The 16,890-nt window shown below is 39.0% G+C and overlaps 1 protein-coding gene across 2 annotated transcripts in view; it reads left to right on the top strand.

The window, feature by feature from the left end:
* The window catches only part of LOC126425005 (uncharacterized), a 131,923-nt gene that overhangs the window by 52,777 nt on the left and 62,256 nt on the right, over positions 1-16,890 (top strand). For both annotated transcript variants that reach the window (XM_050087905.1, XM_050087904.1), the window contains exons 4-5: positions 1,955-2,083; positions 2,184-2,472. In XM_050087905.1, coding sequence (XP_049943862.1) covers positions 1,955-2,083; positions 2,184-2,472 — 418 coding nt within the window. The remainder of the gene's footprint in view (positions 1-1,954; positions 2,084-2,183; positions 2,473-16,890) is intronic.

Raw genomic sequence — 16,890 nt, 5'->3', positions numbered from 1 at the left:
AGCGCTTGAGAGAGCTGAAGAGTGTAAAAAGTGTAGTACAAGTCAGAGATTGTAATGTGTCCAGCAAATGATAGAAGGGTTTAGTTGCAAGTGCTATTGCGAGGTGAAGAGGTTGCCACAAGAGAGGAAATCAGTTAATGGAGGTAAGTTTGAAAAACAATCCCTTAAATGTTCAAATACAGTATTAGTTATGTGCCGTTTGACATAGTCATTTCAATTAAATATCTAAGTGTAATGTTGTAAATCACCATATACTGCTGATGCTGAGTTGCAGATAGGCACTACAAAAGGAGAGTGAGCTTTTGGCCGGCAAGGCCTTCGTTGTAAATGGACAACACACTCACAAGTGCAACCCGCACTCACTTGACAACAGTCTCTGGCTGCTGAAACCTGACTGTGAGCAGTGGCGCATGATGGGAGAAGCAAAGTTGGAGGCTGGGGCAGAGAGGGGTAGGGATGGCAGTGTAGGGGTGAGGGACGGTAAAGTGCTGCTTGTGGCAGCATACAGGGAGGAGGTGGAGAGAGGGTAGGCAGCCAGGTGTAGTCACGAGGTTAGACAGAGGGCGGGGGCGGGGGGGGGGGGGGGGTGTTAGCAGAAAAGGAGAAAAGTAAAAATACTGTAGGTGTGTTGGTGGAGTAGAGGACTGAGGTCATGCTGAAATGGGAACAGAGAAGGGGCTAGATGGGTAAGGACAGTGACTAACGAAGGCTGAGGCCAGGAGAGTTACGGATTTTCCATCGTAATATTCCAAAACAATATGAAGTGACCAAACCCATAAAGACAATAGTAGAGAAGGGGAGTGATTGATTTTGATTTATTGAGAGAATTTTACAAATGTTTGGCTCGTGTATAAAGGAGACGACACACAGAAGACTAGTGTGATCCATACTTGAATACTGCTGGAGTGTTAGGAATCACTAGGCAGGGAAAGACATCAAGGCATTTCATAAGTGTCCTGCTTGATTTGTTACTGGTAAGCTCAATCGATACAAAAGTTTTATTAAGAAGGACATCTACAACTGAGTTGCATAGTAGAATCAGATAATTAACTGCTTCAGTTGTAAATATTTTTATTAGTTAAAAAAAAAATGGTTCAAATGGCTCTGAGCACTATGGGACTTAACATCTGTCGTCATCAGTCCCCTACAACTTAGAACTACTTGAACCTAACTAACCTAAGGACATCACACACATTCATGCCCGAGGCAGGATTCGAACCTGCAACCGTAGCGGACACGTGGTTCCAGACTGAAGCGCCTTTAACCGCACGACCACACCATCCGGCTATTAGTTCAAAACCAAGACCGATTTTGGGCAATTACCAGCCCATCCCTGAGGTGTACAAGAACCGTGGGGCACATGGCCACTGTACAGTGTGAATACTCAATCAGGTAACAGCTGCACGTGAAGCTAAGGTACGGAGTATTTACAACTGAAGTGGTTGATCATCTGATTTTATGATATATGAGTATCTGCTGAGAAAATATAGAAAAATTAGTATTTTCAGCTGACTGCAGGACATGTCTCGTGAATGGAGGCATATAGACAATCAGTTTTTTTTTCCTTAGTCCATTTGCGAGTGGAGGAGGAAAGCTACCATCTGTCATACACTTTGTGGAGTATGCATGTAAATGTAGATGAAAGTTGTGGTAGGGTGTATCGAGCCAATCAGAAGACTGATTACTCAAAAATAAAAAAGGTCCTCACATTCATTTATACTATTTATTTTTTAAATTTACCAATTTTATTTATTTATTTATTTTTGCTTTTTCATTCATTCCCATGTATTCATAGCTGCCCAAAATCTTTGACGCACATAGCACTGTCATTGTTGGAAGCTATGTCTTGTACTGAGCAATATTCTTAAATTTTCTGTTTTTTTATGTAACTTTTGCTTTGTTTTTCTGATGATTTGTTGTATAGAGAAATATATCAATATCTTTTATTTTTCAGTGTGCAGGCATTGACCCAAGAGCAGCTAAAGCAAATTGCAACAGTTTTACAACAGCAGCACCTGGATTCGGCACCTCGCACCAAAAATGTTGTTTACGATGCAGAGACCAATACTCGTATCATCTACAGGTAATTTGATTCTTTAAATATTCTGTTCAAAAATTCTGTTAGTTCAATGATGTAGGTTCATTGCCTGGAAGCTTTCTCAAGCCTTCTTTGACTTTTATAGGGTGGTATACCCGGAGGACCTGGACTTGTGCGAACCCAACTCTCCACCTTCAGGAGATACTGCTCCGCGCCGCTTGCAAGGCATCGGTGTGTCACATTCAGTGCAGGGAAACATTACTCTGTCGAAGGCCATTGTTGACAATGGGAGGCTGCAGCAGGTGACAGCACTGCGGGGTCGTGGTAGTGGACGCAGAGGCCGGCTTCCGGGCAGCCGCAACAAACGTCCTGCCGACTCAGCTGGACTGGGAGAAATCAGGGTGATTCATGATGAGACCGAGGAGGCAGCCCGAGTGAGTACATACTTGTGCTTTTCTTGTAAATCAAGACATTATAAGATTACTCTCAAAGCTTTTCATACTCTACTTGTACGAGTATCAAAACTGTAGCTCCTATTTGCAGGCACGGTTACATGTTGTAAGAGAATACCAGAGTACTGTTCAGTTGAATTTTATGACAGAACTTGCCTCAGCCTCCCTTGCCAATATCTGGTAGCTATTTACGGACAGATGTCTGCTCTCCCTTATATAACCAGCATGTGGTATCTTAATTCAGAATTTCATACAGTAACAACCAACCCTAATTACATCACACAAAAGTGAATACTCGTACACAAAAAGCAAGCTACAAATACACACATGTGTTCCTGGAAACAAAGTTAAGAAGAATCACTTGCATAACATCTTTTTCTTTCTTTCTTTTCTTTTTTTTTAAAGGGGGGGTGGGGGGGCAGGTTCAGGAAAAGAAATACTCAAACTTGGTTTCTTGAATAGGCCCAAAATACCTTGTTAATAATATGATTATCAAAATTTTACACTTATGAGAAATGAAACTAGATGTGCTGAAATTTGTTTAAACAGTCATTACCAGCATGCACTCTTCAAAAGGTATTTATCTAATTTCTATTGATGTGTCCCTCAGAGAACATCAATACAAGTGGTATTCTACTCAAAACAGTCAGGAGACCATACAAGAATTATGAGCTGGATTACCCTCATTAAATACAAATCCTAGAGAATTCAGGAAGGTTTGGCTGCAGGAATATTACAGAACCAGCTGCTGCAATTATTATTGTACACATTAGATTCTAGATTATATATAAATTATTATATATAAAAACAAAGATGAGGTGACTTACCGAACGAAAGCGCTGGCAGGTCGATAGACACACAAACATACACACAAAATTCAAGCTTTCGCAACAAACTGTTGCCTCATCAGGAAAGAGGGAAGGAGAGGGGAAGACGAAAGGAAGTGGGTTTTAAGGGAGAGGGTAAGGAGTCATTCCAATCCCGGGAGCGGAAAGACTTACCTTAGGGGGAAAAAAGGACAGGTATACACCCGCACACACGCACATATCCATCCACACATACAGACACAAGCAGACATATTTGGTCTTTAAATATGTCTGCTTGTGTCTGTATGTGTGGATGGATATGTGCGTGTGTGCGAGTGTATACCTGTCCTTTTTTCCCCCTAAGGTAAGTCTTTCCGCTCCCGGGATTGGAATGACTCCTTACCCTCTCCCTTAAAACCCACTTCCTTTCGTCTTCCCCTCTCCTTCCCTCTTTCCTGATGAGGCAACAGTTTGTTGCGAAAGCTTGAATTTTGTGTGTATGTTTGTGTATGTTTGTGTTTGTTTGTGTGTCTATCGACCTGCCAGCGCTTTCGTTCGGTAAGTCACCTCATCTTTGTTTTTATATATAATTTTTCCCACGTGGAATGTTTCCCTCTATTATATTTAGATTCTAGATTGGTGTATAAGTTCATAGCATTTTTCCACAAGTTTATTAAACACAACAGTTACATATAACAGACACATCAGTCATCAATAATATAATCTCCTTCACTATTTAAAACAGTCTGCCTGTGCTCGGGTGACTTTTTGGATCTGTGACTGTAAAAATCACATTGTTTTGAGACGAAGATTTTGTCAACCGATGTTCAAAGTGCATTTTCATCTGGAAAGGAAGTTCCTTGAAGGCTGTTCAATAGAGAGCAGAAGCAGTGAAATCGGAGGGCACAAGATCAGGTGAGTAGGGTGGCTGCAGAAAGACTTCCCAGCCCATCTCCTGTATAGTGATTTTTGTCAGTCTACCAGAATGCAGGCAGGCATTATCATGAAGTAGCATTACTTAAGACAATCTTCCTGGTCATTCTTCTAGGACTGTGTCTGCAAGACATTTCAGTCGGTGATAGTAAATGTCAGCAGTGATGGTTACACCTCGGGGAAGCAATTTGTAGTACACCACACTGTTGCTGTTCCAGCAGTTGCATAACATTATTTTTGGGGATGAGTGCAGGTCTTTGTACGCGGAGTTGCTGCTTCTGCTTTGTTTCGGCCCGATCAATCCTTTCTTTTCTGTATGTTTGCATAAAGGCACCATTTCTCGCCACCAGTAACGATACAGGATTGGTATGGTCAGTGTTGTTCACAAGCCAATTGATGAAAAGCAAACAGAGAGGTTTTTGTGATGTTTGCTTAGAGCACATAGTACTCATACACCTGGTTTTCGAGCCTTCCCCATCGCACACAAATGTCGCATGATGGTGAGATGATCACAGTTCTGCCAGTTCTCAAGTACAATGACGTGAATCATTGTGGGTTAATGCACTTAAACAATCTTCATCAAACCGCAAAGGTCTTCCTGAGTGTGGAAAGTCACTAATGTCAAACTATGTTTCTTAAAACGAGAAAACCGTTTCCTTGCTGTGTTCTGTTCAGTGGCGTTATCCCCACATATGGCACAAATGTTTCTGGCTGCTTCTGCTGCTGTCACCCTTCTGTTGAACTCGGACAGAAGAATGCGTTAGAAATATTAAGATTTCTCCACTTGGTGCTCCATTTTGTAGCATCTGCAGCTCCCCTCACTATCCTCAGATGACAAAATGACAACTCAAATAAAAAATGACAATCAATAAACAAACCCAAAGGAACTAGAATACCAACAAGCAAAACAAAATGTTGTGAATTAATGCACTAAGCTAATACTCCCATATTCCATTTGAAACAAAAACTCTGATAATTGAGGTAAAAGCATCAACTAAGAACTGCACTACAGCTGTTTCTGTCGTGTGTAAGATATTGAAAATTTCACGTGTTATTATGAAACCAAAATAGAACTTCATTTAATAGTTCATAGTCTCCTCAGAAGTGCTTAAACAGTCCAAATACTTATCCTGAATCCTATTTCACTGATGCTCTCTCTAAGGGAGCCCATCATCATCTGAGAAAGTGAGCTCTTCCAACTTTATGCTACGGGGAAAGGGTGTTCCCAGGCTCGTCGGGCTATGTTATGTGCATTCCGCACATATATGAACCACTCGGCTACCTTTGCTACCAGTATCTCGACCAGGGCAGTATAATCGCATAGACTTCAGGACAGACGTCTAGACTGCATGTGCGTAAGCTCTTTGCCACCTGGTGGTCATTGTAGCTGGAACAGCATAGCTTAGGTGGCAGAGTACGTTTTGGGTCAAATTTAATAACGAGTTGAGCTTATCTTCTCAGTGGAGATGTAATTCACACGCCATTGTTTTCCAGTTGTTTTTGGTGTCTGCATGTTATTGAATGAGAATGAACAACTGTTCATTGGCAGATATGTAGCCAATCTGTTTGAAATGTGGCATTGTGTGGCTGTCCCACCACCTGACACTGTCTAAAAATTGAAAAGCAGAAGCTGCCCTTGGCGTACAACAACACTGAGCTGCTTCCTAGGTTGGCAGAACACTGACACAAAGTGCTTTAGACTGCGGAAGTAGTGTGGGTACTGCAGCCCTGGAAAACACGTTTTCTTTCACCTAACAGCTCATTTTGCTGTCCTTCATTTCTTGAAGAAAGACCTGCAAGCTGGCAATAAAATTACATTCAATCAGTTACCGAAATAGTAAATTTCAGACTTTATGGGATGCTATTTGAGGAAGTGGGCAATTTATGGATTTAACTATTCTGAATGTGCACCACAACTATACCTAATTATTTCAGAATAAAAGTCCTTCATCAGTTGCACAATTTAAGAAACTTATTTAGCCTTATAGATTTCAACAGATTGATCTGTCATCTTCAGAAACCTACAAAATTTGGGGTATTATATCATTAGAACTTGGCCGTGCATGTATGTAAAGTATAAGAAGTGTATAACAAAAGCTTACTTAATATTATGTTATAGTTTATGTCAGTATCTTCGTCACAGAAGCATTATGCCAAGAAAAAGTGTGCATATTGTACGTGATAATTGTAAACAGAGATTGATAACTTAGAGTAGAGTGAATGGATAACATTTATGTACACAGTTAAGTTGAGCTAGCAGCAAGGGAAATTAACTGTGTGCAGAAATATGATTCATTCACTGTAAATTAACAGTCTATGTTTACAGTTGTCACATAAAATATTGACTATGTACATAAATGTTATTCAGTTGCTGTAAATTATCAATTTGTGTTTACAATTGTGATGTAAAACGTGCACTTTATGACGTGTCACAGGATTATGCTTCTTTGATGAAGACATTGATATATACTAAACCAATATTAAGGAAATTTTTGTTACAAACTAATTATTATTTACATACATGTGTAGCCAAGTTCTAATGATTTAAATATCCCAAATTTTGTAGACTAATGAAGATGACAGCTCAAGCTATTGAAACAGGTAAAATGAAAAAAAAAATTCCCTAACTATACAACTGAAATCTGAATTTTATTCTGAAAAAATATACCACAGTTTCTGAGGAAAGAACAGCTATGAATAGAATCATACCTAACTAAACATTGAAGACTCCAGGTTGGAATATCAACAGTTGTGATAAGGATAGATTGCTACTCACCATAAAGATGACACATTGAATTGCAAATAGGCACAGACGAAAAAGCTGTTACATACTAAGCTTTTGACCAAAGCCTTCTTCAGAACAGAAAGGAAACACACACACTAGCACAAGCAGGCACACCTCACACATACATGACCACTATCTCCCTGTAGGCAGCAGTCGGCCAGGCCTAAGATTTAATTCATGAGTTGTGTTTTAATTTTACTTTTATTTTTGTTTGAACATTTCTCAACTTCCTCCTAAACGTGTTACATCATTGATACTAGGCAGGTGGAGCCACTCATGTGTTAACAGTGGACAATTTAGCTGAGATGCCTTTTTTCTTTATTGAACCTGCCCATTTTTATTTGCTTTTCATCATATGCTCCATATCTGTTAATATGTCTGCTTCACTCAGAGATGCAGAAAAAGTCCTTCATTCACATTTATATAATTTGTTGTAGTCATAGAAAGCAGTGACTTTTTCTCTGATGAAAATTATGCAGATTAATGAACAATCAAACCTAACTCTCAGTGATTCCTGCTGCTGAATGGAGAGGTGTATGATTTATTACATTGACCCTGACAGCAGTAGCAATCTAAGATTTTTTTGTAATTATTATTATCAGTTTAGTAGAACTTATTTACCTAGCATTTGAAAGTTAGGTTTGATCAGTTTAACAATTAGGTGCTGATGCCCGTAAAAATACGGGCGTGCGCGGCCTGCCTGAAAGTCCGGCGCCCGTAATTTTACGGGCGCGTATTCTCGTTCTTCCCCTTCCTTCCTTTGTGTGTTCTTACGGCTCCCGCTTGTCTGGGAGGCGCTGCATGGACTGTAGTTCGAGTATTGGTCACTAGATGGTGCGGGCAGTGTGCTTCCCTTTTTATTTGTCAGGTTTTGTGAGCGGCGATTTTTTCCCGCGTGATCTCAGTAGCGTCGACATGGCGAAGTGTGGCTTGACGGATGAAGAAAGTGCTCGCGAGTTATATTGTGATTTAGAAGAAAGTGGCGTTGATTTGTCAGAGGAAGGTATTGTAGATAATTCTGATGATGTGGACTATGTTCAATAAGTAGTTTCTGGCAGTTCAGGTAAAGAATTCTGACAACAAAACATGTATGATTTTTGTTCAGATTTTCACTGAAAAAACCCTCAGTACATAATTATGATTTCATTTGCAAATACTACTCTTCTGATAGATTCAGAAAAGGAGAGCAGGTGTCTAAGCACTTCAGCAGCAAGTAATCCCGTCAATATTGCGCCTGAAGAACGAGCGAGACTGACGGTGAGGGGGAAGGCGAGACCTGCACACCGCACCGATTCTGAGGATGGTTGGGCGACTACTGATCGTGCACCAGATATCGATCTATTCTCAGGACAATCCAGAATATCCAATGTTGTCAGTTTAGACCAGAACAGTGCACCTCTAGAATTTTTTTCATTTTTCCTGACAGAAAGTATGATGAAACACATAAAGGAACAAACTAATCTGTATGCTCAACAATGCATCAGGAAATTACGAAGCACAAATTCCCTTTCACCCACCTGCTCATTATCAAAGTGGAAAGGAGTTACACTTATGGAAATAAGGAAGTTTCTTGCAATTGTAGTCCATATGTGTGTAAGTGTGAGGCCACAGAACCCTGTTGTGTCGTGTAATTTCTGTCCAAACATCTTGAGCTGTGACAGATTTCTCTCTGTTTTGAGAAACTTCCACATTAGTGATAATTCCTTAGCTAAGAGGAAAGGAGAAACTGGCTATGACCCACTGCACAAGGTGAGACTCCTCCTAGATAATGTGTGTGCTAATTTCCAGCATGCATATACACCATCTCAAAAAATTACAACAGATGAAGGCATGTGTAAATTTCGAGGTCGTGTTGTGTACTTCAAACAGTACATGCCACAAAACCACATAAATATGGTATCAAACTGTACATGTTATCTGAATGTGACACAGGTTACATCTGGAATTTCTCTGTTTATGCGGGTGAAAGGTCTGACACAGTGACTCTGGTAAAGACACTGCTTGCAAATCTGTCAGGAAAAGGCTACACGTTGTTTACGGACAGATTCTACACAAGTCCAATACTTGCTTCAGAACTTGAAGCTGCAAAACTGCTCTTGTGGGAACAACAAGAAAATCTAAGCAGGGATTGCCTCGTGCTATAAAAGATCCGAACCTTCAATGAGGTGAACTTATTTTCAGGCTTAAGGAAATATGTTAGCACTCTGTTGGAAGGACAAAAGAAATGTGCGTATGATAAGTACAAGGCACACTTCTGAGATGGTCACTTTCACTGATCAGAGAGGAAGAAGAAGTCAAAGCCAGCCTGTGTAGTGGACTACGATAAAAACAAGTTTGGTGTTGACCTACCAGATCAGCGATTGTCATACAGCGCATTTGAACATCGAACTGTGAAGTGGTGGAGAAAGTTGGCATTCCATGTTATACTAATGGCAATTGTAAATTCCTGCATATTATACAATAAGGATACTGGAAAACGCCTCACAACATCTCACTTCATGACAATTATCTGTGCAGATCTTGCACAAAACAAAGATCTTGAACCCCAACCCGGTCCATCTGGAATCTCAAGACTATCAACTGGAAATCATTTCCTGGAAAGACTGAGACAGAAGTAGGTAAGAAACAAAAACAGTGTGTAGTGTGTTCTCTGAGGGGAAAAAAAGTGACTGGAAAGTGGCGAAAAGACACAAGCTGCCAGTGTAGTGAATGTAAAGTAGCATTATGCAAAATGCCGTGCTCCAAAATTTACCACACAAAGAGCAAAATTGCATCCTAAAATAGTTACAGGAGGTTACTGTAGATAAGACATACTGTATCCATCATAATTACAATTTTTGGGTAAAATAAAAAAAAATTTCCTTCTAGAAAATACAGTGAATATACCTTTGACCAATTTTTTCCTTTTTTCAAAAACAATGTTATAATAATAATAATGCTTGTCAAAAGTATATATTAATTCAAGAGAAAGGTATTATATATGGTTTTAAACAAGAAAGTCTAGGTTTTTCAATAAGAGTAATTTTATTGCTATAACTGAAACCTTTCATGAGTTGTAGCAGTTTAAAATACGTTAAAAATCAGCCAGTCTTTATGGTAGACACCCGCGTGCAATGGCTCAGGACCCAAAGTGTTAACTATATACATAATTTTTGTTCAAAGAAGTTGTTGGCACAGGCATTCACTCATGATAACATATGATAATAATCTAAGTACAAGTTTATATGCCAACTAGCTCCACAGATGATGAAGAGATTGATGAAATGTATGATGAGATAAAAGAAATTATTCAGATAGTGAAGGGAGACGAAAATTTAATAGTCATGGGTGACTGGAACTCGACAGTAGGATAAGGAAGAGAAGGAAACGTAGTAGGTGAATATGGAATGGGAGTAAGGAATGAAAGAGGAAGCCGCCTGGTAGAATTTTGCACAGACCATAACTTAACCATAGCTGGGTCATTCCATGTCAATTCAACCAATTTGAGAAAATGTTCCAGCTGATAGTCTCAGATTTGGCTGAAATTTAGCACACCAATGCTACCAAGTGTGTAACACTCATGTACAAAATTTTAAGTTCCCTCTGCCAATTAGTTCCAGAATTATGGCTTGTGAAAGAAGATGGCATTACCCGGAAATGGCAACCCGCATCTGGCAATCTATCTTCAGACCCAACTTCAGGTCTTCATAACTTTGGAACTATTCTGCACAGTCCATATTTCTGAGGGAAAATAAAAACTTCCAAAATGTAATGTGTTAAAAGGTACATATTGTAGGTGCCCTCTATGCCAAATATAATTCACTCAAAAAGGGTATAAATTTTTTTGTGGTAAGATTAATGTGGCCTAAACACACACAGAACTCATCTTGCCCATATCGGTCACGCAAACAGAGTTACATGCACACGAAAATACAAAAATTTGCAAAATTATCTGAAAAACATGGATTTTCTAAGTGTGGTAGCACAAAATGGACAAGTGATATCCAAGCCAAATTTCAAACACTGCATAAGTAGACAATAATATAATATGGGGCAAAATTTCAACTTGTTATTGCAAGGCATTTGTGTACAATAAAAGTTGACAGAGATGTATTTGGTTACGTTTCTTTTAACACAATTTAGCAAGTAATAGTGATGATGCAGACAGCTTGTTTCAGATGAAGCTGCAGCAATTGTTGGAACCATTAGGCAACAGAAAGATAAATAATGGTAGTTTTCAGGGACAGAATGAGTCATTATTAGGCAGGAACAACAAAGGAAACAAGCAACAATTACAGGTTACTCATGTTTTTAAGATTCTAGTTCAGACTGGTCAGTACTGTTGTGGAAAGTCAGTATGGAGGCTGGAGAGTGTACTAGTGGTGCTTTTGTTCAGACAAGTTGCAGTGTTGGTAGAGCACAAGCATCTGAATGTCAGAAAACAACGTATGGAACAAAATGTGGCATTCGCTTTGTACTGTATGATCTGGATGAATTGGACCAAGATTTGTTGCTGTGGAGATCTAGGATACACAAGAAGTACAGTTCCAGGAAACTTTAGTGTTTGTTATCATCATATGAAAGTGTTTCTGGATAAGTATTCTTTCCTACAAACAAGTTGTTTTGATCCATTTCGGATTCATAAGAAGACAGTGTAGTGTAGTGTAGCCTCAGAGAAGTTTATATAAAACCAGTATTGAAAGTGATTTTATATAAATTTCTCTGAGGCTACACTACACTGTCTTCTTAGTATTGAAAGTGACCCCCCATGCTGTTGGTGGGGAGGCTTGCATGCCTCAGCGATACAGGTAGCCGTACCATAGGTGCAACCACAACGGAGGGGTATCTGTTGAGAGGTCAGACAAACATATGGTTCTTGAAGAGGGGCAGCAGCCTTTTCCGTAGTTGTAGGGGCAACAGTCTGGATGATTGACTGATTTGGCCTTGTAACACTAAATAAAATGGCCTTGCTGTGCTGGTACTGTGAACGGCTGAAAGCAAGGGGAAACTACGGCTGTAATTTTTCCGGGGGGCATGCAGCTTTTCTGTATGGATAAATTATGATGGCGTCATCTTGGGTAAAATATTCCGGAGGTAAAATAGTCCCCCATTCGGATCTCCGGGCGGGGACAACTCAAGAGGATGTCGTCGTCAGGAGAAAGAAAACTGGGGTTCTACGGACCTGAGCATGAAATGTCAGATTCCTTAATCGGGCAGGTAGGTTAGAAAATTTAAAAAGGGAAATGGATAGGTTAAAGTTAGATATAGTGGGAATTGTGAAGTTTGGTGGCAGGAGGAACAAGACTTTTGGTCAGGCGAATACAGGGTTATAAATACATAGTCAAATAGGGGTAATGCAGGAGTAGGTTTAATAATGAATAAAAAAATAGGAATGCGGGTAAGCTACTACAAACAGCATAGTGAACACATTATTGTGGCCAAGATAGACACAAAGCCTACGCCTACTACAGTAGTACAAGTTTATATGCCAACTAGCTCTGCAGATGACGAAGAAATTGAAGAAATGTATGATGAAATAAAAGAAAATATTCAGATAGTGAAGGGAGACGAAAATTTAAGTCATGGGTGACTGGAATTTGGTAGTAGGAAAAGGGAGAGAAGGGAACATAGTAGGTGAATATGGATTGGGGCTAAGAAATGAAAGAATTTTGCACAGAGTATAACTTAATCATAGCTAACACTTGGTTCAAGATTCATAAAAGAAGGTTGTATACATGGAAGAAGCCTGGAGATACTAAAAGGTATCAGATACATTATATAGTGGTAAGACAGAGATTTAGGAACCAGGTTTTAAATTGTAAGACATTTCTAGGGGCAGATGTGGACTCTGACTACAATCTGTTGGTTATGAACTGTAGATTAAAACTGAAGAAACTGCAAAAAGGTGGGAATTTAAGGAGATGGGACCTGGATAAACTGACTTAACCAGAGATTGTACAGAGTTTCAGGGAGAGCATAAGGGAACAATTGACAGGAATGTGGGAAAGAAGTACAGTAGAAGAAGAATGGGTAGCTCTAAGAAATGAAGTAGTGAAGGTAGCAGAGGATCAAATAGGTAAAAAGACGAGGCCTAGTAGAAATCCTTGGGTAACAGAAGAAATACTGAATTTAATTGATGAAAGGAGAAAATATAAAAATGCAGTAAATGAAGCAGGCAAAAAGGAATACAAACGTCTCAAAAATGAGATCGACAGGAAGTGCAAAATGGCTAAGCAGGGATAGCTAGAGGACAAATATAAGGATATAGAGGCTTATCTCACTAGGGGTAAGATAGATTTCGCCTACAGGAAAATTAGAGAGACCTTTGGAAATAAGAGAACCACTTGTATGAATATCAAGAGCTCAGATGGAAGCCCAGTTCTAAGCAAAGAAGGGAAAGCAGAAAGGTGGAAGGAGTATATAGAGGGTGTATACAAGGGCGATGTACTTGAGGACAATATTATGGAAATGGAAGAGGATGCAGATGAAGATGAAATGGGAGATACGATACTGCATGAAGAGCTTGATAGAGCACTGAAAGACCTGAGTCGAAACAAGGCCCCGGGAGTAGACAACATTCTATTAGAACTACTGACGCCCTTGGGAGAGCCAGTCCCAACAAAACTCTACCATCTGGTGAGCAAGATGTATGAGACAGGCGAAATACCTTCAAACTTTAAGAAGAATATAATAATTCCAATCCCAAAGAAACCAGCTGTTGACAGATGTGAAAATTACCAAACTATCAGTTTAATAAGTCATGGCTGCAAAATACTAACACGAATTCTTTACAGACGAATGGAAAAACTAGTAGAAGCCGACCTAGGGGAAGATCGTTTGGATTCCGTAGAAATATTGGAACATGTGAGGCAATACTGACCCTACGGCTTATCTTAGAAGCTAGATTAAGGAAAAGCAAACCTACATTTCTAGCATTTGTAGACTTAGAGAAAGCTTTTGACAGTGTTGACTGGAATACTCTCTTACAAATTCTGAAGGTGGCAGGGGTCAAATATAGGGAGCGAAAGGCTAGTTACAATTTGTATATAAACCAAATGGCAGTTATAAGAGTTGAGGGACATGAAAGGGAAGCAGTGGTTGGGAAGGGAGTGAGACGGGGTTGTAGCCTCTCCCCGATGTTATTCAATCTGTATATTGAGCAAGCAGTAAAGGAAACAAAAGAAAAATTCAGAGTAGGTATTAAAATCCATGGAGAAGAAATAAAAACTTTGAGGTTCGCCGATGACATTGTAATTCTGTCAGAGACAGCAAAGGACTTGGAAGAGCAGTTGAACGGAATGGATAGTGTCGTGAAGGGAGGATATAAGATGAACATCAACAAGAGCAAAATGAGGATAATGGAATGTAGTAGAATTAAGTCGGGTGATGTTGAGGGTATTAGGTTAGGAAATGAGACACTTAAAGTAGTAAAGGAGTTTTGCTATTTGGGGAGCAAAATAAGTGATGATGGTCGACGTAGAGAGGATATAAAATGTAGACTGGCAATGGCAAGGAAAGCGTTTCTGAAGAAGAGAAATTTGTTAACATCGAGTATAGATTTAAACGTCAGGAAGTCTTTTCTGAAAGTATTTGTAAGGAGTGTAGCCATGTATGGATGTGAAACGTGGACAATAAATAGTTTACACAAGAAGAGAATAGAAGCTTTCGAAATGTGGTGCTACAGAAGAATGCTGAAGATTAGATGGGTAGATCACATAACGAATGAGGAGGTATTGAATAGAATTGGAGAGAAGAAAAATTTTTGGCACAACTTGACTATAAGGAGGGAGGGGGTAGGATATATTCTGTGGCATCAAGGGATCACCAGTTTAGTATTGGAGGGCAGCGTGGAGGGTAAAAATCGTAGAGGGAGACCAAGAGATGAATACACTAAACAGATTCAGAAGGCTGTAGGTACTGGGAGATGAAGAAGCTTGCACAGGATAGAGTAGCATGGAGAGCTGCATCAAACCAGTCTCTGGACTGAAGACCACAACAGCAACAATAATCTAAGTGAGCGTGTGGTACGAGACAGATAAAAACTGGCAGGTTTAAAAAAAATGCTAAATTAGTCGCTATTAATCCATATCCTTTTTATGTTTACAGATGAGCAGCTCCACCTATCTAGTATCAATTATGTAATATATTTAGGAGGAAGTATAGCAATGTTGCAATATATATTCAAAATTTATTTAGTTTGTTCATAGATATGTTTTTTACTTTTTTCAGTAACAGGGAGATTCCATGGTGACTGACATTACATTTTGAAATCAGTGTTTTATTATGTTGACTTGTTATTGATCTATAAACCATTATTTACTTTTGTAAATCATCATTATAAATTGTGATACTCAGGCAAAGGTCTTGAAGCATTACTTAAGCAGGAAAGAGCATTAAAATTAAAGAACAAGAATGTAATTTATGTTGTGACTCATGTTACAAATTTGGGACATCCTATCCCCTAATGTGCATTTTAGGTCAAAAGAGTCGTCAAACTATTAGGAATATGTATCTGGTTTTTATCACAGAAAATGGATATTAGGTCGGCATTCAATGGGAGAGTTACAGATTTCTAAAAATATTTATACCATGTGAAACTTTGTAATACACTTTAAAAGATGCACAACTCAATGTTACGTGACTCATGTTACTTGCTACTTCTTGTTGGAAAAATTTTTTTCCTACAAGCAGAGAAATGAAAATATGACATTATGTGCCAAATAAGATAAACTTAACATTAACATTTCACTTTTTAAACACTATGAAAAATTATAAGAGCATGACATCTGTGAAAATCAACTTAAAATTCAATTAAGTCAGAACTGAAAATATCCTCTTGCATTGACAACATCAAGTGGATTAACTTTCTTTATAATTTCATCACATTTTACAGGCCATTTCCAGTAGTGCCCTTCACAATCCATTGCACGGATTAAGTAAGAATTTCCAAAAGCTGCACGTACTTCTCCAGCACTGAATTTACTGTCATATTCTACTTTGTACCAGTCTCCAATTTTCACACTTTCTATAGTTTCTCCAGTATGATGATCTGCAGCAGCAAAATTCTTTGGAGACAGCAGGTATGTTTGTAGTACTCCTTTCCGGTAGTGAAAGCAGTGAATGCTTTTTATGTTTGGTACTAATGATGCTGAAGAAAATATTTGAGTCATATTAAGTTTCACATTGATTACTTGAATTTCATCAGTAGGCACATGAAAAACCTGCATAGTTGTGGTACTCGCAGCTACCTGAGCGAAAGTTGATGCATTACCTACTGTGAATTTTCACTTTTTTACTGCATTCCCCACTAATCATTCTGCAACTGTACCAATTCCGTCTATGGCTTCTTTCCCATGGGATGTAGCAAATAAGTTCCAATAGATTTCCACATTATGAAATGATTGAAATTGAGGTACAGCAGCAGTAATATGTTTGTTTTTAAATCATGAGGCAGGTCTATCTGACTAGATTGAAACTACCTTCACATTTTCAGGTAAAGTTGACTGTACCTTGCTAATGTAAGCAATTGCAGCACTCGAGCTATGGCTTTATCCAGAGCACTATGTGACTTATACGGTGACAAACTTGCTTTACTAGGTTGCTGATCTTGCATCTTATGTTGCCTACATTTTCTAACTCTCTCCGTATTTTAGCTCTTCTTTCTTCTAATAACAGTCCTCGCTTATGTTGACTCAACTGTAGAACTTTTGTTTCTGCTTTTGTAGGCTTTTTCGAGTTTCTTCCAGGTGCTTCTTAAATTCTTCACATATTCCTTAACTCAACTTTTCCCTCCTCCTACTCTGTCTTTCTGCTGCTGTTCGGGCATCTTCTTCTTCCAATCTTAAAATAATACAACTGTGATTCAGATTACGTGACTCACGTTACACATTTAATTTT

The sequence above is a fragment of the Schistocerca serialis genome, chromosome 10 (assembly GCF_023864345.2).
Source record: "Schistocerca serialis cubense isolate TAMUIC-IGC-003099 chromosome 10, iqSchSeri2.2, whole genome shotgun sequence".
NCBI classification, from domain to species: domain Eukaryota; kingdom Metazoa; phylum Arthropoda; class Insecta; order Orthoptera; family Acrididae; genus Schistocerca; species Schistocerca serialis.
This window is presented reverse-complemented; position numbering and strand designations above follow the sequence as displayed.